The sequence below is a fragment of the Xylocopa sonorina genome, chromosome 9 (assembly GCF_050948175.1).
Source record: "Xylocopa sonorina isolate GNS202 chromosome 9, iyXylSono1_principal, whole genome shotgun sequence".
In the NCBI taxonomy this organism is placed as follows: domain Eukaryota; kingdom Metazoa; phylum Arthropoda; class Insecta; order Hymenoptera; family Apidae; genus Xylocopa; species Xylocopa sonorina.
The window spans coordinates 5,966,501-5,990,266 of NC_135201.1; the positions used below are offsets into that span (position 1 = coordinate 5,966,501).

Consider the following 23,766-nt stretch of genomic DNA (forward strand, 5'->3'; position numbering starts at 1 on the left):
CATGCATACTGAGAGACATTGTCTGAATAAAGCTGGTTCATAGGTCCTGCAAACATTACCACAATAATGTATAGAGTATTCCCTTCCTTGGAATTTTATGTAAGGGTGAAATCCATTTTAACGTTTGTATATTCAAGTACCACAAGTAGATACTAATACTTATACAGTTGGACAGGTTTTAATTTTACGAAAAAACTTTTGGAAACACCCCTACAAATAAAAATTCCTTGAGCATATGTATAGAAAAAAATGAAATCTGCAGACGTGAGCACAAAGCTGTTCTCTTTTTTTTTTTAGCTAGAATAGTAATCATTAAGCGAAGCAATATTTAAATAAATTAAGAAAGAAAGTACAAAGAACAGATGGCATGCAAAGTGTAGACACATCGATGAGGTAGATTATGTTGTGTTAAAAGAATATTACAAATGCGAACAGCAATAAGAGTTGCATACGTTGCAAACGGTACCCTGCTTTAACTTACCGTGTAGTTTCGAAAAAAAATATACATTTCACTATCGCAAATATCGTAACAATTTTCTATTCAGAGATCCTCGAGATTTTCAGAAACAGATCTAAAGTATTTGCGCTACAGTGAACGATAGAATTTCCTATGAAAACCGATATCAATTCAGCAAGAGATTGACTTCTACGATCTCCTAGGACAACTACTAATTTCAACGACCATGCAAGAGTTCAATCGTTCTGACTAAATACTCACCTGATTCACGGACTCCAATAGGCTTCCGAGGCTGTTCTGGCTCTCCACGTCTCTCCACCGATCTCTGGGTCCCCTGAACCCTTGCTGCTGATCATCCTTCCTGTGATAGCTTTCGTTGTGATCCAGCTTGATCTTCTTCGCGCCTCTGAGCTCGTTCTCGGTGGTAGCTTTCAATCTGGAGCAGCACTCGACGAACAGTTCCTCATCAAAGTTCAGAACCTTGCCCTGTCTGGGCTTGGTGGGCTCTATCTCCTGTGGAACATCCAAAGCGTTGTCTTCGATAGCGTCCGTCGGTGCAATGGTGACCACTTCGCTCTTGTGAGTGGACAACGGCGACCTGATCACGATCTTCTCCCCAGAGAACTCGCTGGAACTCCTCTTTCTAGATGGCGTTTCGTTCGCTGCCGCGGGTTCCTCTTCGTTCTCGCTGTTCGTGCTGCTGTCCACGGAGCTCCTGGTCGCTTCGCAAACGAACAGAGGAGATATCCTCCTGTCCTCCATGTCCTCGTCCTCTTCCTCATCTATGTTAGAGTCCCTGGTACTCTGGGAGTTCCTGTCCATGCTCAGGGACCTGTTCCTGATGGTACTCGGCCCCAGACTGCTGCAGCTGCGCGAGGATTCCAGGTCAACCGATAGCCCAATGGTCGGTGATTCTCTTTGAGAGAGGTCTTTGACAGAGCAGTCCTCCTCGTTGCCCGATTCCTTGGTGTTCTTCGAGATTTTCTTGTCCAGGAGCAAATCCTTCCAATCTTCTTCCTCGGTTTTACTTTTGCTCCTCCTGGAGGCTGACGACTTCCTTCTCTTGGTCACTCTTTGATCATCCTCCGCAGGGTCCTCCAATGGAACCAACTTGGAGGAGTCTTCGTCGCAGTTGAAGGATCCGTAGCCGCTGTCTTTGACGCTCAAGTCCGGTTTACCTTGGTTCCTCAGTCCGTAGCTGGCTTCCTCTTCGAAGGTTCGAGATATTAATTCCTCCGCCCTTTTCTTGCTGGGCCTGCACTTGGTTGTAGGTAAGAGTGATAGATGGCCATCCGATGCGTCCGCGTCGTGCTTCCTGCGGGTGCTCGAGCTGTACTTCGACTTGGTGTGCTTGCCAGGACGGTGTCCCTCGTGATTCTCAGGGGTTTGCTTCTTATCTTTCGCTCTGTCCATCGACGAGCTCTTCTTTGGTCTTCTGCCAGGTCGTTTCTTGAGACCAGGTGGCATGGACGATGAAATCGCGTGTCTTTTGAGGCTTCTGTCCTCCGAGGACTCTTTGGTCTTCACCTCGCCAGGACTGGAAGATCGAAAGTCCGTCCTAGAAGCGTCCGAGTCGTCCTCCGATTTGGACACCCAATCGTTCAGCACTTCCTTCACTTTATCCACCTTCTCGCCGCCAAAAACTCTACCAAACACGCTCTTCACTATTTTACTTTTATTCTGAGACTCGATTTTGTCCTCGCTGTCACTGTCGTCGCTCTCGCTGATCAGATCCACGATTTTGTTCCTCGCGAAAGGCTTCTTCCCTCTGGACCTTTTGTGGCTGTCTTTGTTGGAACACTTGTAGACCCTGGATACCCTTTTGCTCGAATTCTGTCGATCGTTGGCACTTGTTTTGTGACTGTTACCGATTGCTTTCGTTTCTATCGTGTCATAGCTTTCTTTGTCGTTTGAGGTGCTCTTTAGCGATGAAACTGCTTCGCTGTTCTCGGATTCCGACGAGATTTTCGACTCTTTGTCAGAATCCTTCGTTGCTTTCAATGTTTCCGGATCACATTCGTCGTCAGATGCAATCTGAAGCTTCGTTTCTTCGCTGCTCAATTCTTTCCTATTGTCCGAAGAATTTTCATCCAGGTTGAGTTCGTTCGACTTGAAACCGATGTCCTCGACTTCTCGACTCTTCTCCAGCTTTGGCTCGTCGTCAGAATCCTCTGGAAAGTTCGTGGAAGACTCTTGTTCACCTGTACGTTTCTTATACGTTTCCATTTTCTCCTCGTTCTCTAATAAGACTTGCGACAACGGTTTGTCAGCGAGACTCGAGGACGACGATGCCTCGTCGTCGTCCATACAGAGCGAAGGACCGATCTTGCCCTCTGGTGATTCTATCCTCTCTTCAGACACTCGTTGCTGCATCGTTGGCTCTTTTAAAACTGTTTCCTCGGTGGACTCTGACTCGGAATAGGATTTGCTGGTTTCTTGATCCTCGACTATTTCTAATCCGCTGGATTCGAACTCGTCGTCGCTCTCCGCCTTTTCAAGTATGGTCACGAAGTTATTTCGCTCAGAATTATCTTCCAATCGTGCCTCAGGTACAAAACATTCAATTTCATCAAGTTCCACTGGTTTTTCGTCACTCGCGAGGTCTGGAGGTGTTAAGACCTCGTCGAACGGTGACTTAGCCTGATCACTATTGAATTTCGAACAGCTAGTAGCGACTCGATCCTCCGTATTGTTCTCCACCGCGTCCTGATGCTTTCTGGGTCTGCCTTTCTTCGGTTTTCCGTGTCGCGTCGGTTTCACTGATTCACTTTCTTTCTCAGTTTGAATTTCGTCATCGATCGTGAGGGTTTGTCGATCATCCGTATTGTCCGGCTTTTCCTCTTCGAGGTTTCGTTCTTCACAGACAGTCGAGTCTTCGACGCTTCTGTTCCTCTTTCTCAGATTCACAGACAGATTCGAACTCATGTCCAAGTCGAATCGATCGATTTCCTTTTTGGAGTAGTTACAGTCTTTAATTAATTCGATCGGTGCATCGGAACTCTTCTCAGAATTACAATTGGCGTCTTCAGATTCGTTTATGGTCGTGTTCGGATAGTTTAACTTGAAATTTCTGTTAGCTTCAGCATCGTCTTCTTTGCACGCTTCTATACTGCGTTTGTTTATGGTCAATTTTAAAGTCACGCGCTCCTGTGGTTGATTCTCTTCTGCGTCTTTGATATCCAAACTGGCCCTTGAAAACGTCTCAGTCTTTTCCTCGGAATTTAACTCGTACGTAGTGTCATGTTTCGTTTCGTCCACCTCTGTCTCCAACAGAGCGTCCGTCATTTTTGTATGCGTCTCTTCTTGCTGAAAATCATTGTCCCTCGCCACTGGAACTTCATTCGTCGATCCTGAATCGTCGACGATAGAAGAATCTTTCGATACGCCATTGTCGCCCAAATTGGTTTCCGAAGAATTCGCCATTTTGATGGACAGCGTTACCAATGTCGAATCGGCAGGTGTTTCTAGCTGAGGACTGTCCAAAACGATTTGCTCATCGGCCAGACTCTTCTTCTTCACCTTGTCTTTCTTCTTCTCGTGTTTTTTCTTCTTCCCAATCTCGTCAAGCTTCTTGGTCTCCATTTTAATAGGCGTGGACGTCGATTCTGGTTCAGGGCTCACGTGGTCGGTGAGCACGTACTCGTCGTGGCTCATATTCTCGGTGATCTTGCATATCTCTTCGTCCAGAAGCTCGTCCTCGAGGATGCGTTGCTGCTGTTGCGTGTCGATCAACGAATCCTGCTCCAGATGCTCGGTGTAGCGGGAATCATCGTGTACCGACTGCTGGTCCTTCTGATCGACGACTGGTTCCGAAGGATCGGCTTCTTTCGGGTCATCCTCAGACTCCAACGAGACGTTCATCGTCTCATCCGGCAGACTTCTGTTCTCGTCGCTGGAAGCCTCGTTCCGACTAGCGTTGCACGCGTCCTCGATGTTTTCAGTGTCACCAAGGAAGTACTCGTCTCTCTTGGCTTTGATCATTTGCAGCAAGTGCGACTGAGACTGGTTGTGCTTCTTCAGAGAGCTCTTCCTGGTGAAACTGGTCGCGCAGATGTCACAGAAGAACCTGGCAGCCTCTTTCGTCAGTTTCTTCCGCTTCTCGACGATCAAGATCTCGCCCGTTTTCTTGTGGACCACCACGTAGTTGCCAGCAGTCCTCTTCTTGGGCGTTTGGAAGTCATCCTGGCTCTGCGAGAGGCTGTCCACCTTTTCCTCGTCCCTCAACTCCTCTTCTTCCTCATCGTCGTCCTCGTCATCTTCTTCCTCAACGATCGACTTCTTTGGGTCTTCGGTTACTTCTTCCTCGTCCTTTGCCGTCTCTTCCTCTGGTTCTTGATTAGGAGTCTCTTTTGGAGGGTCTTCTTTTACTAATTTATCCTCTACGATCGGTGGTTCAGGCTTCGATTCCACGTTAGAATTGTTCTCCACGGTACTCTCTCGTAGTAAACATTCTTGGATGACCATCGAAATGTCGAAGTCATCCTCCATGTAATACTCGTCGACGAAAGATATATTCTTTTTAGCTCTCCTCTTCAGACTCTGTCTTCTGTCCGTGTTCTGCTCTGTGTCCACTGACTCTGAATCAGTGATCGATGCGTCGGTCTGTACATCTTCAGGAGGCTTCTGAAACTCTTTCCTCTTCTTGGAAAAGCGCTTCTTCCTGAAGTAGCTGGACTCACTGACGCAAGATGTTTCCGACAGATTGTCCGTGCTCTCAGCCCTTTGATTCAGACTCTCCTGACCAGACAGGTCCTCCGAAGAGAGCTGCTTTCTTCTCGACGACCTGGTTCTGTTAGACTGAGCCAGATCGATGGATCCAGAGGAGCTGGACCTTTCCAAATCCAATTGGTCACGGTTGGCACCTCTGTAGGAGAGCTTTCTACCGTCGGAAGAATCTTTTTGAGACGAAGCTTCAGACTGTTCTTCTTTTTCCATCGAGTTCTTGCTCGCGTCCGAATATTCTACGCTGTTGCTGATCTCAGGTGCTGCGGGACAATTATTTTGAGCGTCCAAGTTATCGTCGATGATCGATCTTCTCTTGTACGTTCTCTTTTTCGTGTGCTGCAACACCTCTGTCACCTCTGGTACTTTGAAGGGTTCCAAACTGGTCGAAGATACCTGTGGATCGGTCTGATCGGTGTTCTTGCTGGAATCTTCAATATTCTCAGCGAACCTGTTTGTTCTTAAGGATCTTCTGGGTGGAAGCTGATTCACTGAAGCTTGTATTTCTGTCTTGGAGTTTTCTTGTGTTTGCGTTTGGTCAACAGTTAAACATTTCTTCTTTCTACCACGCTTTTTGGGAATTTTAAGCGGAACTGCATTTTCAGTCTGTTCTGGCTCCTTCGAATCAGCTATTGTTGCATTCTGAGTAACTTCCTCTGTACTTTGTGCCTGACTCTCCACATTCTCCACGCAAGCATTCGAATTAATCGTTTTTTGTTCTTCTGGGACGCTCGTGGATCTTGGTTGCGTCTCTGAAGTTTCTTCTTTCGACGTTTCACGTTTCTCTGTCAGATCTTTCAATGATAATTCTGGATCTTCTGCTGAAGAAATGTTGCCAATACCGAGAACAGGATCAATTTCAGATTCTTTTGCAGCTTCCTCATCGTTTCTAGATTGGATCATAGATTTCGTTCTGTAAGATCTTCTCCTCGAACCTTTATCGTTTTCCAATGCAGCTTCTTCTACAGAGGGATCCTTCGCATCCATTTTGGATGCCGTTTCTTCTTCAGAGGACTGACTTAACTTCTCTTCCTGAAGCGACTTTCTCTTAGACGATCTTCTGACCGAAGATTCTAATCCCTGATACTGATCCAGCGTTTCCACGTGTGATTTCCTCTTTCCAATTATCCTCATCGAAACGGAACTCTTTTCCTCGCTGTTTACTCGAATCTCGTCTCTACTTCTCGCGATATTTACACTCTGATCTTCCGTTTTTTCCTTTTTAACAGTATTTACATCTTTCTCTGAGTTTTCTTCAGAACTGATTACGAGTTTGTCGCTCGTCCTTTCTTCCTCACATTTTATACTTTCCGGTTTAGCGTCAGTCGACAAATTTTCTTTGGTAGAAGGCACTTGCTTTGATTTCTCGATCAGCTCCATAACATCAGCCAATCGTAGCTCCTCGGAGATTAAACTCTCCTCGTAATTGTTTCCCGACGATTCGACGGATTTTCTCTTGCTCTTCTTCGGCGAGTTCTCTTCCAGCGAACGCTTCTTCGACCTCCTCTTCGTCTTCGCCTCCTCGAGCGTCGCTTCTTCTTCTCGCGTCTCCAAACAGACTTCCGCGGAGTTAATTGCCGGGGGCTCTGAAACGCTTTCAGCAACTGGGAATAGAATTCCATTCGGAACAGAGTTGGTTCCTACGGAGACAACTTGCTCTTCGACTTTCGAGTCTTTCGCGCAGCCTTCCTTCTGAACTTTCGAAGAAGAACACTCGTCGGTGTCGCGATTTCCGTTCGATAACTTAGTTTTGATTCGCTTATCGCTCTCACTGGAAGGACCATCCGGTCGATCGTTTTTTATTTCGTCCGCTTCTGAATTTTCCTTGGAACGTCCCTCCCTCGAGATCACCTTCTCTTCACTTTCAGCTCTAGTCTCCTTACTCGCTAAGCTTCTACCTGAACTACTGCGTGTTGTAGTATTCGAGCAACTTTCACTAATGGATCCTTTAACAGTTTCCTGTCCAGCGTCTTGCATCTTCTCTGCTTGAAGTTTGTTTCTTGTCTCGCCTAGATTCTCGGTGCCTTCTGGAAAAGCAGGCCCAACTTCGTCCAGAATGCTTGTAAGCTCGTCCGCAGCTGTGTCCAACAAGGACCCAACGTCACCTTCCAACAGAGCGTCCTTCTGTTTCGCGATCTTCGAAACGATCTTCTCCAGAAACGATCCTTTGCCTTTTGGCTTCCTTCTGGATAAATCCAGAATGATGTCAGTAGCCGGAGACTGTTCCTTGGTGTCTCTGGCCGAAGATTCCACTTTTTGATGTTTCTCAGCCTGCGAAATTCTCGACGTAGTCTCTGAGGCTTCGGATTGCCTCGAATCGTCCGCAGAAATTTTTTGAACACCAGCTGCCTCCTTGATTGGCTCGTCAGCGCTGCTCGTTGCTTCTGAAACGTTGTTCTCAGAGGACTTGTTGCTCTTGCCTAAATTCTGCGACCTGTTGCTGCTATCGTCAGACTGCAGAGGGTTGTTCTGAGGAGACTCCGCGGGATTCACGTCGTCCATGGTCGTCTGCATGCTCAAGACACTCTGTTGGTTCTCTACGGGTATATTTTTACCCTCTGTGAGAATACCAATCACGTTGTTCAGAGATCTCTTTGGTGTCTTCTCTTTTCTAGGCCCCCAAGACTTCCTGGGTCTGCCAACCTTCAACTTCTGGACAGGCGCTGGGGCCTCCAACGAATTTTCTTTGCCACTGTCCATAGAGTTGCTGGTTTCCATTTGCAAATGATTCAGATTCACGCTTGGTTTACTTGTTTCGTTGCTTCTGGAGGTATCAGCATCTCTCGATTGTTCTTTCTCGTTTTTAGTCAGCTTCTCACCAGTCTCCTCGTGCAACGCGTTCTCCTTGCGTTGTTCCTCTGAATTAACGTTGTCCACGAAGCTACTTCTGTCAGTTTCTTCGCTCCTCGCTTGGGATGCTTCGACGTTCTTTTTATCCGTCGTATCGGTACTGGATTTAATTCTACCTCGCCTCTTCCCAAGAGTGTTCTTTTTCAAAGACAAGTCAACAAGCTCGACTTGGGCCTCCACTTCCGTTGAATTTAACAGAGAGCCTCTGGTTTGTCTTTTGTCAACGTTCTGGACCGCAGCTTCCGTTTCTGCTTTACTCTGACCGTCGGACGTCATCTGAGTCGGGCTGATCGTGGATTTGCTGTCGTTGGACAGGCTGTTGCATCTTCGTCTTCTAATCGAGGTTTTCACCTCGCTCGTCACCTTCTTGTCGCATTTCCTCAACGATTTCCTCCTGGCATCGAACTTCTCCTTCTTCGTGGAGGCATCCGAAGTGGACCCAGAGTCCCGTTTCGCCTTCTCCAACTCTGGATCCCTGCGAAATTTACCCTTGCCCTGGTCTGGTCTCAGCTTAGGCACAGTCTGTCTGAGACACCTTTTAGATGTGGCGATCCTCGAAGTCAACGCCAGTTTAGTCAACAGATCCTCCTTACTGTCAGACCCTATCAATTTCTTCACTTCGAACGGGACGCTCTGAATTTTTATCGGCTCGTCATTGTCCAGTACTTTCTCCAACTTGGCTTTAACGTTGCTCCTCGTCTCTAGCTTCCCTTCCTCTCTCTTCCTCAGTTCCTTCCTCGCACTCGTGTCTTCGGTACCTCTCATCGTCCCTCTCCTCTCGTCGAGGCTCAACATCCTAGCAGGAGCGCTTTTCCTCTTGAACTTCTCCTTAGTCACTCCTTTAACCCCCTCCTTGAAACCGTCAGCCTTTGCAACGACAGTTTCCAGACTTTTGTCCGGATTCTTTGCCTCGTTCTTGAATCTTCTGCCTTTACCTTGCTTCTGCTCCTTGTCCTCCTCCTGCAGGCTGTTTCCAGCCTCGGTTTTCTCACCTGCGCCCTCGTTCTCCACTTTCTTTCCACTCTCTTTGTCCTCCAGGTTCGAACACTTGTTAATCAGGCTCTTACCGCGCAGGATCTTGTCCGAACTGGACGCAGGAGTCGCTGGAGAGAGTATGGGCAGATCGTTCGTGGACGTCTCAGTGAATTCCTCGGTGTCGGATGGCACCTGAACAGCTGGTTCCAACGTAGGCATCTTGTCACTGTCCGAGGACAGTCTGGTGGTCCTTTTGGGCAGCTGATCGGCGTTCTTCAGCCTGGAGACAGTCCTCAGCTTGGACCTGGTCATCGACAACTCAGGACTAGTCTCGTTGCTCCTCATCGCTGAACGATTGGACCCGGGATACCTGACCTCCGAGTACTTCTGAGGCGACGAGAACTCCTTGTTGGGATTTCTCGCAAATTTTCCATCCTGGGTCCTCAGCTGCGATTTCGCCTTGATGGAAGCGTTCAACGAGGCCACAGGATCTACAGGTCGTTTCCTCTTAGGCGTAATCTGAGCGAGTGACTTGTTTTTTATCGCCAGATTAGACGACTTGGAGTCTCCTGAGCTGGTCTCTATTTCATCCGTGTCCACCACTTTCTCAGTACTCTTGGGAGAGACTTTGGCGCTTTTCAACACTTTTACAGTCTCGCTGTACGCCTCCGTCTTCGCCTCTGATAGGTTCTTCATAGCTGCTTTGGCCTTACCCTTCAAACCAGCTGGTTTCTTCACGTAATTCAAACTCTTCACAGGACCCTCTTTCGTTTTGACATTCCTCTTCTTGCCCAGCACTCTGGGACCTCTGACCATCTTCGTCCTGCTGTTCCTTCCGTCCAGCACAGCGTCCTCCTTCGCAGAGGCGGACCCCTCAGTCGGTTTTTCTTTGGTTTCTTTTTCAGCGACAGCCCTCTCGCCGCTGTCGTTCCCCTCGTCCTCGAGCTTCCTGTCGTCCGGGCTATAATTCCTCACCACGCTCTCGATCACCGCCGAGATGTTGTCGATCCGGCAACGGTTCCGCTGAATCGACTTCGCGTTCTTCAGCAGCTTGTTCCTGAGGGCGGCCTTGTTCCGGGACATTCGCGACGCGCTGGAATTCTCCATTCGCTGCCTCGTTCTGGTTTGTACCTGTACAGACAGGCAAAGCCTTCGTGGTATTCTACGTGCCTCTGTCAGTGTTACTTTCTGATCGCCGTTGAAGCTCGCGAACGCCTCGACGGCACTCGTTAAACCTGGCATGAAGGATTGTTACGGTGCTCGCAACTTCGATCACGGGACTAGTATTCGTAATTTAAGTTAGACGCCCAAGCCTCGACTCGCGAGTCGAAGCTTCAAGCTCTAACGACAAGAAACTCTAAATACCAAAGACTCAAAAAGCATTTATACTCTAATTTAAATCTGCGTTTCTTCTCGCCTAATCATTCCCTATGGTGAACGAAAATTTCACTTTAGATTCGTGCAAGCCTACATTCCAAATAAAAGGGTGATTCAATGTGCCACGGTTGACCAATTCGAATCAGGTCAGACAGGCCTCTCCTACAGCGCAGTTGGCTCTAACAAAAACAGTTAAGGGAGTGTCCAACGTCGGGTGAATCGTGCCAGTTTTCTCCGAGAACACGAAAACCATCTTGCTGGTGTGGGTACGTGACGTATCCGCTCTACGTGTGCACGTGCGGACAGCAGTGTTGAGTAATCAATACTCCACTTATATCCGTGTCGTCCAGCCGGAGCCGACCGTTGTTATTGCTTAGTCATTATCGACTCCGGCGTTTTTCGTCCACGGGCAGGATTCGGGTCATTCGATGACTGGAGCTGTTCGCAAAGCTGCTCGTTTACCTAATCGCGTTCCTTTTTGGGTCACCGTGTCCTCCGTCCGACTGTTCTCCTCGCGCGAACACCATCGCGAACGCATTTCTACAAATTGTTTCCCGATGTACGGGCACTTTGCGGGCCTGCGAGCTTCTCCTCGAGTCTGTTTCACGACTGCCGCTCGTTTTTTCAACAATTAAGTTCACCGCTAGAAGTTGAAAGCTTTCCTCGGTACGAATTTTTATGGGGAAACGTGGCGCCACGGTGGAGCTTAGTTCCGCAGACTTTTACGAGACAAAATGTCTGTTCGCCGACGGTAATTCATAGAAATTGCTGTTGCGTCGATCCCTAAATATTCCTGACGAGTAGGTACGCGATCAAGATAATTTAATTTGTTTCTTAATCGAGGGAGATCCTCTGACGCACCGATGCTAGGCATTGGTTTGTTCCCTACTTTGTTCTACCCCTGAGACAGTTTTATTTTTTACTATTTTTAACGATTACGACATTTAACTATTATCATGTAGTATTATGTGATACTTGGATGATGATTTCGGTGTTATTCGACATTAAAACACAGGAATGCCAAACCTGAACGATTACAGAGGAATTAGTAGAATTGTTTAAACGATCAACACTTACATTGCGCAGTCTACCCTGTGTCCTCAGCGTACTGTCTTGCAACACCTTCCTCGTAGCCCTTTTCGGAGGTAAATTGGCCAACATCTTCTCGATCGTCTCCCCTGCGAACAGAAGGGTCGAGTAAAGGATCAAACTGCACGATGCTGTTGAAAATGTTACGCTGTGCGACAAGGGAGGGCAACATGGTTTTGTAACTCGTAAAAATTCCATCAGCTCTTCACTATTTAATAGCCCGTCGCTAATTCACACTCGTTTAACTTTAATTCCCAAGATATAACCGAAGTATCGTTTCCTCTCCAAGTTTGTCCGCGATGCACGCACGGTGCGGGGTCACGTTAATATTAATCGGGGCATGATTAATAAGTTTGCGATTTATCGTACCTCGCTACGGCGATCGCAATTATTCCCTGACAAAGGGAAGTTGTCGGATAAGTGATTCAACTAAATGAAACAAAGTTTTAATTAGAGCAATAATTAAACGGTCCTCTGGCGTGGTTAACGAATTCCACGGACTTTCTGTATTCCTATTATTTCTATTCGCTTTGTGTGAACTTCCATGGCGCGTGGTGTGTTGAAATTTTAATGTTAAAAAAAAGGCTCGATCGAAGTTGTAATAACATTCGCGCGGCCCTCCTTGGCACGACCATTCTTTTCCGCGAGATGATTAATAATATTCACAAGTACCGGTATTCCGCATAAATTTCACGCCAGGAGAAAGCATTTCTTCGCGGAAAAATGTTGATTCAGAGGGGTTGATTTATTTTACTTGATTACGGTTTCCTCGCGGCTCGAGGTTCGCACTCTCTAATGGGGGCTGATTAAAATTTATATTTTCCAGCGTATTAAATGGCGCAAAAAGGACGAGTAAATTGCGAGCCAGCAGGATTCGCACAGAGTTACATGGCTTACCAGTACCGACCCCTTAATCAGAAGCTCTTTCACGTGTTAATTACACGAGTTCCTTCATTGATTAAGTGCTTGTACTAAAGGAAACGTGTGCGTCGCGTTTTATGCGTATGCATGCGCGGTGGTAAACACTTTTATCTTGATACAAAAATAATTTCATTCTCCGTGTATATACGTGTCCAGCGTTGCAACCCGTTCCTCTTTGAAACAGGACACAGAAGGGTCTTTTATTATTACATTAAATTATCCCTCAAGATCCGTGGAAGATTCTCAGGCTTATAAAATTTGGGTTTTAACAACTCGAGAGGAGAAACAACTACGACGAGCAGTGAACGAATGAACAAAATGTCGTCGAGGCTAATGAGGTCACTCACTGTCGCTAGGTCTGACCCTTGGGCCCGTGGGTTGCTTCTCTTTAGGCGTGTTCACCCTAGGCGTCTGCGAGTTCTGGATGTTCCTCTTCATGCCGCGCTGCCTTCGTCTTCTACTGCGACTACCGAACGGTCTCCACTTCCACTTGTACTTCTTCTTCCCATTGCCGAACAAGCCCAACAACCACGCCTGGTCCCCTCCGCACTCCAACATATGCCTGTGCAACTCAGGCAGAGTGCTACAGTTCTTGGAACACTTGGTGCACACCTTCTCCACCAAAATGGCGGTCCTTGCCTTCGCCGTGGGCATGTCCTTCCCTGGTAGAAACAGGTGCTTGTACAGCTCCCTTTGGTCACCTGAGAATTCGAAGTGCGAGCACCAGACATTCGGGTGCGAGGTCACTTTGTGGTCCTCCAGTTCCCTCAGAGTAACCTGCAACGAGAAACGTGGCACTGGTTAGAAAAATGTTTCTTATGTGAACTATGACTGTGACGCTTCGAGACGCGAAGATAATTAGGCGTGACCATCGGTCCAGTGTTTTAGTTCACGGATCAGCTTTGTAACAGAAACACCCTAATTAACCGGCTCGATAATAACGATCAATGAACACTATTATTGCCACCGAACTGGGGATCGACAGTAATATCACGGAGTGATCAATAGTGATTCGTTTGATGACAACTAATTGTCAATCAACATCAAGAGACGTGGTCGCAGCTAATCTCCGATAGGATCGATAGTTACCAACCTAGAGGCTGATTAATTAGCTAATCGGTCATAAATGTCAGCTGCGTTAAAGGGGTCGGCTGCCTCGAGGCAGATCCTCTTTTTAAAAATCCTATCTGTCGCTCATGCGTCGCTGCGGGTAGCCGACTATTACAGCGTTATTTTCTTAGGTCATTTTCCAGGGAATTTCCCAGGTAGTGCTAGCGTAACTAACCCACGGACCGAGACTTTCGACTGGCAACGTAATTACGTTACACTCTTTGACTACTATCGTTTGGTATCGTACGGATGTCAGAGATCAACTAGCTACTCGATAAACTATCTAGCTTCCATTAAACAGCAATTATTGGACGCACGCTGACAAGGCTGGACCGCGCGCATTATCGTTCACACAATAAGCATTAATCACTCTCTCGCTCTCTCTATCGTGTGTCTCAGTATCACCGTTTCAAAATGATCTGGAACGATCTCGTTCGAACATAATCGGGACACGTCCGAAAATTTATCGATTAGCAGTCCAATAACTGACCTGATATTGTCGATCAAACAATGTGTCTCGAAATAGAAAACTCACATGTTTCGAGGCGCAGGCGCCGCAGATGTAGACCCTCGGCCTGGACCACTCTCCGGTCAGCTCAGCGTAGACAACTTCTTGTTTTTTCGCCGCCTCGATGGACGTATTCTCGTCCCACTTCCTCAACCTCAGGAAGTTCCCAAATTCCGTGCTGAACTCGGTACTCTGAGACGACGACGACGAAGACGACGACTTTACCTCGTCAGACTTGCCCTCCGTCAATTTCTGACCCTCGTAACGGAGTATCTGATCGACGTCCGGGCTGTCCGCTTCGGCCAGAGCCTCGTCGACGGTGTCAGACTCGTCCAGACTCCTGGAGCTGAGACTGTGCTCGTCCTGGATGATGTCCGTCGTTTCAGTTGGTCTAAGGATAGGTATTTGGTGCAGCCTGTTTAAACTGAAGTGCTCCTTCAACAATTGCTGCTTCTTCCTCAGAAACAATTGGGTAGAGATGTCGAACTTGCTCAGATCCTTTATGGAACAGGTCCACTGCTCTTTGCCGTCGTACTTTCTGGGGAAATTGTACTTCTCGAAGGACACTCTCCTCGGATAGGACTTATTGCTTTTGCCAGGCTTCTGGGCGTACTCGCTGTTGTTCTCGTACTCCTCGCTGCTGTACTCTTTCGAATAGACAGGCGTCGCAGCTGTTAACGAGATGTCTATGGGAAACTGGATTTGGTTGACGTTGTGCTCGTAGAACGATTGTTGTTGCTGGAGTTGTTGAGGTTTCGAGTCGACCATCGAGCTAGCTGAGGTGATCGTCGAAGACGAGGTTTGTAGTTTGCCGTCTAGGTGGTGGAGCAGGTTCTCGCGGATGTTACAGCTGACGCTACTGTAGAAGGAGCTGTCGAACTCCGGACTGCCAGGGTTGCTGAAGTTGTCCTTCATCTGGAGCATCGGTTTCAGCAGGATGGACTCGGCTCGGTATTCGTGGTCTGACTCCTCCGATCGTCGCTCTTTGGGGCTCTGAGAGGGGTCCGTCCTGTCGCGGGGACTTTGGTTGCCTAGCTCCTTGCAAGGAGACGGTTCCTTCGTCTTCTCCTGAAAAAGAAACTACAAAATTTCCAGAAACCTGACTATTCGAGGGACGACGGACGCGTGTCGCGGTTACTTCTCTCGAATGAAGAAAGCGTCGAATGCTCCTGGACTTTACCTGAATCTGAGGGTTCCTTTCGATGCTAACGCCGTGATGCTCGCTCATGTGTCCAACCAGAGCCTCCCTCGTGAGATACCTGGTCGAACACTGCAAGCAAGCGTGGTACTTGTCCCCGTGGCTGCCAACCATGTGCTGGAACAAGCCCTCCAGACTCTCCGTGCATTTGTCGGAGCAGTACTGGCAATTCTGCGTCGACTTCCTCGAGTTCCTCTCGGATCTCCTGCCACCGCCTTGCTGGTGAACCCTCTCGGTGTGCCGTTGTCTCAGGGATATCGACATGAACTTCCGGTCACAGTACAAGCAGAGATGCCTGACAGTGGGCGAGGATGGTTTGCTGGGCGATTTCGAGCCCTGCGACGAAGAAGGCGACGGGAACGGTGATTGGGGCGTGGTCATTTCACTCGTCTGACAATTCTGCAGCACGGACGCCACTTTGTCCAATGGCAAGCTGCAATGCAGACTCGTCATGGCCAAGTCCTGACTCCTCGTGTCCCTGGATTCTTCCGCGGAATTATCCAAGTTCCTCGCCTCCTCCTTGTCCTGTCTGTTCTCGTCGATCAGCTGGTTGATGCCGTTTAACAAGTCATTCAACAAGTCTCTGCAGACGTTCCTGAGTCCCACGTTATCGTGCACGAATTCCCTCCCGTCTTCCCTGCCAGTGTCCACGCTGGCCTTCTCGTCGCTCTGGTTCTCGCTCAATCTCTCCATAATAATCGTCCCCAATGAACGATTTTCCTTTTTCTCCTCCTCCTGAGCATCGTTCCTCAGGGCCTCTACGACAGGCTGCTCCTCAGACTTTGTTTCTTTGGAAGAATACTTACTGCCCCTACAGGCTTCCTCCTCCTCGACTTTCTCGACTTTGGAGGCCTCTCTCTCCTCGTTGATTCGTCTGTCGGAGAGATCGTCCAGGCTATCGTTCGGCTCGAAGTAGCCAGGCTCCTCGTTTCTCAGCGAATTCTCAGTCTTACTGGCCAGTTTCTGCTGGTCCAGGCAGGATGCCTTGGCCTCCGACTTGCCAGACTGATCGGACAGGAAGACAGCGGCTTCCGTCCTGCTCTCGTTCGGCTTCGAAGGCTCGAACTTCGCTGCCGGACCCTTCGAATCCTCGTCCTCCTGGTCCTCGGTCAACTTTTCAGGCTCCTTGCCTTTCTCGGCCTCCTTTTTCCTACTTACCTCTTTGTCATCGTCCTCCTCGTCTTTGATGACACCGTTCAACACCGTCATCACGTATTTCTCCAGCGTTTCCAGGTTCCTCTCCACGCTGTTTCTGTCGTCCTCCTCCTTCTTCGGCGAGTCACCGTTTCTCGAATCAGGCACCTTCTTTCTGAGGTTATTGATCACGTTGCTCAGCCTGCTCCGTTTGTCCTGAGCCGTCTGAGCCGACCTGTACGTGTGACCGTGCTTCTCCTGCTGTTGCTGGCGGTCGCTGCTCGCGCTCGTCGGGTGGCTCACGCCCAGATCGTCGAGGTTGTGCGTGGAGGCGACCATCCTAGCGTCGACGCTCAGGGACAACGATCCCGTGGACGACGCCGCCGCTGTCGGTGAGAATTTCGATGCGCGGAATGCCTCCGCTGCGTCGCTGCTCGTCTTGCTACCAGCCACGTCCGCGGAAGCGGCTTCTGGAACAACGAAACCGTTCGATCAGCCCTCGATCACTCGTCGACCGTTCTTCGTTGCAACTGGTCGCGCGGAAATCGTGCAAGTACTTCGAGCAATCTGTTAAAGTCTACTCGAATAGGATTCACGGATTTGGGGATGCTTCCGTTTTTCGAACGCTCTTCGCGAAGGTGCGACAAAAATCCCTGGCTCCACCCTCTCATTCGACATGGATTTCAATTATTCTTTGGCTGCAATTTGCATAGCTTCGTAGTGACATCGAATCGAGTACGATCGGACATTCAAAACAGAATCCACGGGCTGTGCATATGCAACAGAGGGAACTAAAATACCCGCGGCAGCGGTGTGCATCCAGTAAATGAGATATGCAGCCTACGCGAACGGAAGTGGAAAAAAAAGGGGGAAAAAAAAACAGGCCGAGTTATATAAGCACCGAACAGATCAATAATTCCTTGCCTGCCCGGGGCGATCGCGAACACCGACGATGAAAACTTTGAAAAGCTTCGACACCTTGAAATCGACGTTCTCTCGCATTCCTTCGCCTCGCCGTCCTTGTTCGATGGTATCGTTATCCCATTACAGAGAAGCATTAACATTTGACTTGGCAAGTTTTCCACGCTCCTCCATTTTTACCCCCGTTAATTAAGCACGGTTTCTTAGCAAGAGAAACAGATTCGCCCGAGGCGAAAATGATTCCGGCGGGTGCCCGCTTAATTCCCCGTGTAGAAGTTATTAAAAGCAGGCTATAAGCCGATTAAGGCGTTTCACGGGCTGGAAACCCGATTCCGGGGTGGCTGCGAGAGAAACCTTCTGTCAGATCTACTCGCGTTCGTCGTTCTGTAAATCTAACACTTTTTGCTTCCAATGCTTCCCTCTAAGTCTGCCGCAAGGTGGCCATTTTGAAGATGTTTCGCTGCTGGTGGAACCAAGGTTCTCCTTTTATTTACTCGAACCAAAGGATCCATCGCGAGCGTAAACTTCTAAGTACCATAAATCAACGCTGTACCCAGGAGCAGAAAATCAATAATCGTCATCGCAAGTGGAGGAGCACATGCGAACCGAAAGACCCGGAATTAAATCACGAATCGAAGCGATGACACTGCTTCGGAAGACTGTTACTCTTAAATGCGATACGAATTCGAGGGGAAAAATCGGGCGAGCTGGCTGCTCAAAGGCCCAAACTGGTCTAGTACAGAGAGTCTATCGAGATTGGAATGTCGAAGGGGCTGTTTCAGTCGAGGAGCGTTTATTTTCACGGGCTGGCTGCCAACTGGTGCGGAATACGGGACGCGATGGCGATGCTGGGCGTCCTGCGAATCGCGTTTATTAATGTTTCGCGAAATTTTTCCCCGCATCGAGCCGCAATAAAACTTCGAAACCGCGTCGCAGACTTTATCCCCCTACGTGGCCGACGTCCTGCCGTTTTGGGCGTCGAAAAATACGATCGCTGCGGTCTCCATTAAAATTCTAACCTTGAAATAATTCACATTTCGTTTCTCACGCTCTGAGTATTTATTTGACTGTTCGAAACCGATTCTTTATATTCTACTGTCGCGAAGGAAGAAAATTGTTTCGCATCCGAATGTTTCGAGCGCCGCAGGACCCGCAGAAACGGTACGGAAACGGAAACGGTCGAAAGAAGAAATCGGTGGGAACGTCGAACGCCATCTTTGGTGTTACGTATGAATTTCGTATCATCGTGTCGCGTAATCCGGGCAAGAATATTACCCACAGTCCTCTGTTCGCGTCTAGCGAGGTTTCGCGCCGCTGATCGATGAGAAAATACACTCTCGTTGTCGATGCAGTAAGCAAAAAGAGATGTAAACGTAATTACCGTGATAACTTACGGATCAACTTTTTGCTGGGATCGAGTACGAAGGTGTGCAACGTCGCGTCTCCCAGCTTTCCTCTGCTGGTAATTTCATATCCGTTTAATGAACGCTCGCGCATCGACGTGCCTCATTACGAAACAATTTTTATTTTTACCGCCAGTGTTCTTGGCATTTATCTCTTAGAGGGAGAAATTTTCCCCTCCTCGAAGGTATTCGAATTTTTCTATTCCTTTTTTTTTCTGTCCAAACGGTGGACGGGTATTGGAATATTCTATGGCCAGACATCGTGCCATTTGTTTGCCAGGACTTCGCTACAATAATTGGGCGGACACTGTAAAGGGCATTACAAATAATGCTCTTTCGGCATACGCGAGCAGCAGTGTGTTCATCTTCGCGGCTAGAGAGACCCGTCCGCTTAGGGATGCATAGAATTTTACAGAAGCACGGTTGGTCCTCGTGTTCAACGGGTCGCGCGTCTTGAATATTTCTCCGATATTTTTCAGTTATACGCGTCCTACTGACTCTCTGGCGACAGCTGCCCCGAAATTCTTTTCTCCGCGCTTGTATTTTCCGCCCGATTGTCCGGTGGGGACCTACTTCCGCCTTCCTATCCACGGTTCCCACAATATCTATATATGCAACAGTGTCGATTCGATTCGATCCAAAAATCGTGCAGTAGAATAATTCTGATGCAATCGAGAAAAATTCAATTTTCTCTTGAAAAAGACAGTAACCGGTCATTGAATTTGTTCGAAACGCTGTACAACGAACCCTCGTATAACGCGATTAATTGGTAACGGGTTGTAAAAGGGTTGTGGCAATTTTAGCTGCGCATTGTATGGAAACCATGTTATAAGAGCACTGCGTCGTAGAAGGGTTGACTGTAACCCAATAGCGCATGGAACTGTTGGACATGCTTCCGTCATGTATCTAATCTAAGGAGACACTTGTTTATTTAGGTTAGAGATACAAAGAGGAACTAGACGTGTAAAAAGCCGAATGTACAGCTCGATTCAGTTTCGTGGGGGAGACAAAGCGTTCATCGATCGCTGTGTACGAAGTTGCACAATAATTAATGCTTCGTCGTCAAACATGTCGCGTCCCATAATGGAGGAACGTTACAAAATGGCCGTGTCGATGCATCGATCTTAATAGAGGATGCATTAAGGGGGGTAATTTCGAAGGCATCGGGTTCATTATCGCGCGAATGACACCTCTGCGACGTAAGATTTATCGTCCCAGTCATTTTACAGATCCAACTGCTGTTTTAAATCAATCTCCCCGCGAATCGAACGAGAATTCGTCCTCCAAGTGCAAACACGAAACAGAAAACGATATTCGTTAACACGTACCCTATAATTCAACCTATTCCAGAACGATTAAATCAGACTGGTCGCTGAATAATTCAAAGGCGTTTAATAACTCATCCGAACCACTATTAAATGGAACGCGGCGGTAATTAAGCGAGCCTATTTAGCATTTAGAGTCCTCAATTTTATACCGACTACTCTGACAAGAAATTTCGGTCATACTTTGCCTCGAATCGATCGAAACCTGGTACTGGATACGCGCTGGACAAGATGGACGCAGAGTCCTTCGAAGAAGACTCGAGTTCTCTTAATTCTCCGACTTCTACGATGTCGACGAATGATTCCCCAAGTCTGCAAACGACCATTTTTAAGATACGAAACGACGATAAGAGCTGTCCTTTCGATGGATCGAAGATTACGCGGAAAAGTTAACGTTGCTCGCGCAATGGCTCGCATTGCTGGCCAATTTCGCATTGATCCCGCTCCACAAAGGTATCGCCGTGCTGGCTGTGCAGGGTATCGTGACAAACGGGTCGAAATACAGCGTGGCACCGGAGGAGCGAACGCGCGCGAGGGTTTCTCGAGCGATAAAAATTGTTTTACAATACCGCGCGTCACGTGCAGCGGACAGGAAACAAGGGAAACGAAATGCAAAACACGCTTGCCGCCGTGCGGACGCGAACAGTGGAGGTAATCGTTCAAGCCGAGTCTGAGCGTTATTTGAATGAACTGCAATAACTCGTTCTCAACATTATCATTCGAAACAACGCGCCCCCTCTCCTTTTCTAAATCGAGCTCGTTAACCCTAAATTAGCCCGTACGATCGTGTCGGGCATTGTTCGCATAGCTTCCCTGTCGAGCTCGCGAGCTGTTGTGCAAGCGGCTCCTTGTCGCGCTTAAAGTCGATCGGTTCGATCGGTATCACCGAAATATGACCCAATTACGAGTTACGGAGACCGCTGGAAACTCCGCGTCCGTCGGAAGTGGTGCGCCCGAGTTAGAAACCGTTCCGCTCGATGCGCCTTACGGCTACGCAAACGTTTCACACCGGCTAGACACCATCGAGCAGCCCGCGACCAGTTCAAATACCGCTGTACCGATTTCACCCGCCTAACAAACCGTCGGATTCGTAGACTGGGGCGCCAGCAAAAACTGAATCACGCCCCGGGTGTCTCGTAATACTCATTCGCGAGTCTGAATAAATCACAATGGCCGGCGGTTACGAGCATCGAAAACGAACGGATTACCATATTGCATTCGATCGCGAGCTGGTATTATTAAATTACGTGGATCGCAAGACGCGTCGCGTTGCTGTGCGAGTGACCAATACGCGGTGTCGGAACCAATGGGAAAGCTCGCAGAAACCTGGCGCGCGTTACTTCTTCACGAAAGTGTAGGAATTAAACGAGCCTCCGGAGTGCGATGGAACCCGTGGCGCAAAATTGGGAAAACTTGGGTCCCTTGTTAAGGTGGCGAGTGAATTTGGAAAAATTCCGCTCCTCTTTTCCGCGATTTATTTTCTCCGCCCGGACGCTCCGCCACGGCTCTGCTCTCATCTCGTAAACAATATTTCCGGCTCCTCATTCGACCAGTTTCTACCGGGGTGGAAGAGGGACAGGGGGAGACAGGGTGGGTTGTATGATTAGAGTGAAACGCCGGGGATAGACGGAACGAGACGGAATGTACGACGGCGGGGGAAGCGGGGCGAGGAAGGCAGCACGGGTGGAAACGTGGCACACAGACCAAGATGGACGAAGGCAGGAATAAAAATGGCGACAAGGAGGGCATAATACAAGGAGGAGAGAAAGGAGATTTGAGGGAGCAGAGGCTTGTTGCGGGAAGAAAGAAGGCGAACGGGGGCTGGTGGGGAGGACGAAACGCGTATACAGGGTGTTTAAATTGTACGTGCGAGAAGAATTGAACGCCTCCAACATCGATTCCGCAGTTTGGCGCAAGGACAACCAGCAAAATGGCCGATAGCAGCAACGCTGTACGCGCGGTGGCTGAAAGAGGCATTCGTACACGAAGAGTATTCGCTCTTCTGTGCCACATTCAGTCGATGTATCGATGCATTTCGAATACATTTTGGGGTCACGATCACTGTAACTGGTACGATTTGAATATTGGTTAAAAAAAGCTGAACTTAAATCTCGTTAATGGAAAAGCAAAACCTTCTGAATCTAATTTCCAACGTTCTTTCGCCTTTCGCCACGAACGTAACTCCGTTCGATGTCCGTCGAAATTCGAAACGAAGCACCGTCCGTGCCCGGGAGCAATGTCGTCGGAGCAGGAAACAGGCAACCGAGCGAGAGAGGCCGTAAATAAGGAAAACAAACAGGAATATATGCCGCAGGAACGATAAGATTGAGAAAAATGGTGAAAAGGTGGGCTGATAAAGAGAAACGAAGGCCAAGAGAGGAAAGATAAAACCGTGCACACTCCGTCGCCGGCACACGCTTCTCCTGACGCCTGCTTTATCCGGAAGCAGAGGAGGGGACGAAGGGGACGAGGGGGAGAGCCCTAGAATCGATAACCGCCCCTCTGCCACGTCGAAAGGGGTCGCCGCCACCCTCCTGGCACGGCTTTCAGAAGAGAGAAGGCTTCGAACACCGGGTCGTCCCCCGAGGGAGTGAAACGACTGCTCGGTAAGCGATGACGCCGACGATGACGATCGTCGTCACACTTTTCGATCATTTCGGTGTCACCGACGCTTCCTGGGGTTCCGCTACCGCTAGTTCCCCTCGAATTTCTCGACAGACACTGTCAGTCTCGATATCACAGAGAAACAAAATGCAGAATTTCGATCCACGACTTTTGAAAACCTTGGTCTCGTTATTATATTCGTTGCGAGATCTTGTTCTTCAACAGTGATGGTATTTGGACGCATTTTAACCATGAAAATCGTAGCTTGGAAAGGGTTAACCTTAATGGCACGCGATGTTAAGATGTGCCAAAGTTCGTTCAGGTTTTGGGGAAGAAGGGAAAGCGACGCGATTCGTTGGACTGTGCCTTATTGAGGGGCCCTTTGGTAATCCCACGCGGCAATCCGAAGGGCCGAGCAGAACTTAGCGGGACTCGATGGAAATTCAAATACAAGGACGATTTCAATTTGCATGAGGACAGGCGAATCAAGACCCGAACCCCGTTCGAAGGGATAAATCGTGAATGTTCTATTTCTGTTAACAAACGGTCGAGCGTGAGGCGAGTGGGACGACCTAGTATTTCCGAGTCCTGAAACGACTGCGCCCGAACTCGGTGCACAACTTTGTATTTCATACAACATTCCAATTAAATTTCCGGTCGCCCCATCCCGCTGCAGACCGTGTTTAATTCAGAGTCTTCCAAGGAGGACAGGAAAGCGAATATTGGAACTGGCAAGAACAATTATTTATACAAAGAACCGGCTGGATTAAAGCATTGAAATAATGGAGGACTCGTTCGGGCTTTTAAAAGTTAAATACCGCTGATTTATATTCGCGCGTATATATTTTTGGCTTTGCATTTCAATTACCAAGAAGCGCATACCGATACCACTTCGAACGATGCATTAAGCTGAATTGTAATACGACTCAACTTGAGCTTGATGAATTTTTTATACGCGTTCCTCCGCGCGCATAAATAACCACACGCATATGCCCGAACGAAATTAGAGTGGAAAACGATTTTAATCCCGCATTCCACGGATTCGATAAATCTAGATGAGGGACGATGAAGAAAGTACGAAATAAGATCCATTACTCGAACCGTAAATCCAGCCGCCGTCTGCGCCATTTACTTGAAACATCAAAAAACAAGACAGACAGACGTATCACGGC

General features: G+C 48.4%; 1 protein-coding gene across 1 annotated transcript in view; it reads right to left on the minus strand.

Annotated features, from left to right (window-relative positions):
* The window catches only part of LOC143426607 (uncharacterized), a 53,837-nt gene that overhangs the window by 7,564 nt on the left and 22,507 nt on the right, over positions 1 to 23,766 (minus strand). Inside the window, exons 3-7 of the mRNA XM_076900181.1 lie at positions 15,190 to 16,811; positions 14,037 to 15,077; positions 12,739 to 13,168; positions 11,459 to 11,559; positions 719 to 10,135 (exon numbers count right to left, since the gene is read on the minus strand). Coding sequence (XP_076756296.1) covers positions 719 to 10,135; positions 11,459 to 11,559; positions 12,739 to 13,168; positions 14,037 to 15,077; positions 15,190 to 16,811 — 12,611 coding nt within the window. The remainder of the gene's footprint in view (positions 1 to 718; positions 10,136 to 11,458; positions 11,560 to 12,738; positions 13,169 to 14,036; positions 15,078 to 15,189; positions 16,812 to 23,766) is intronic.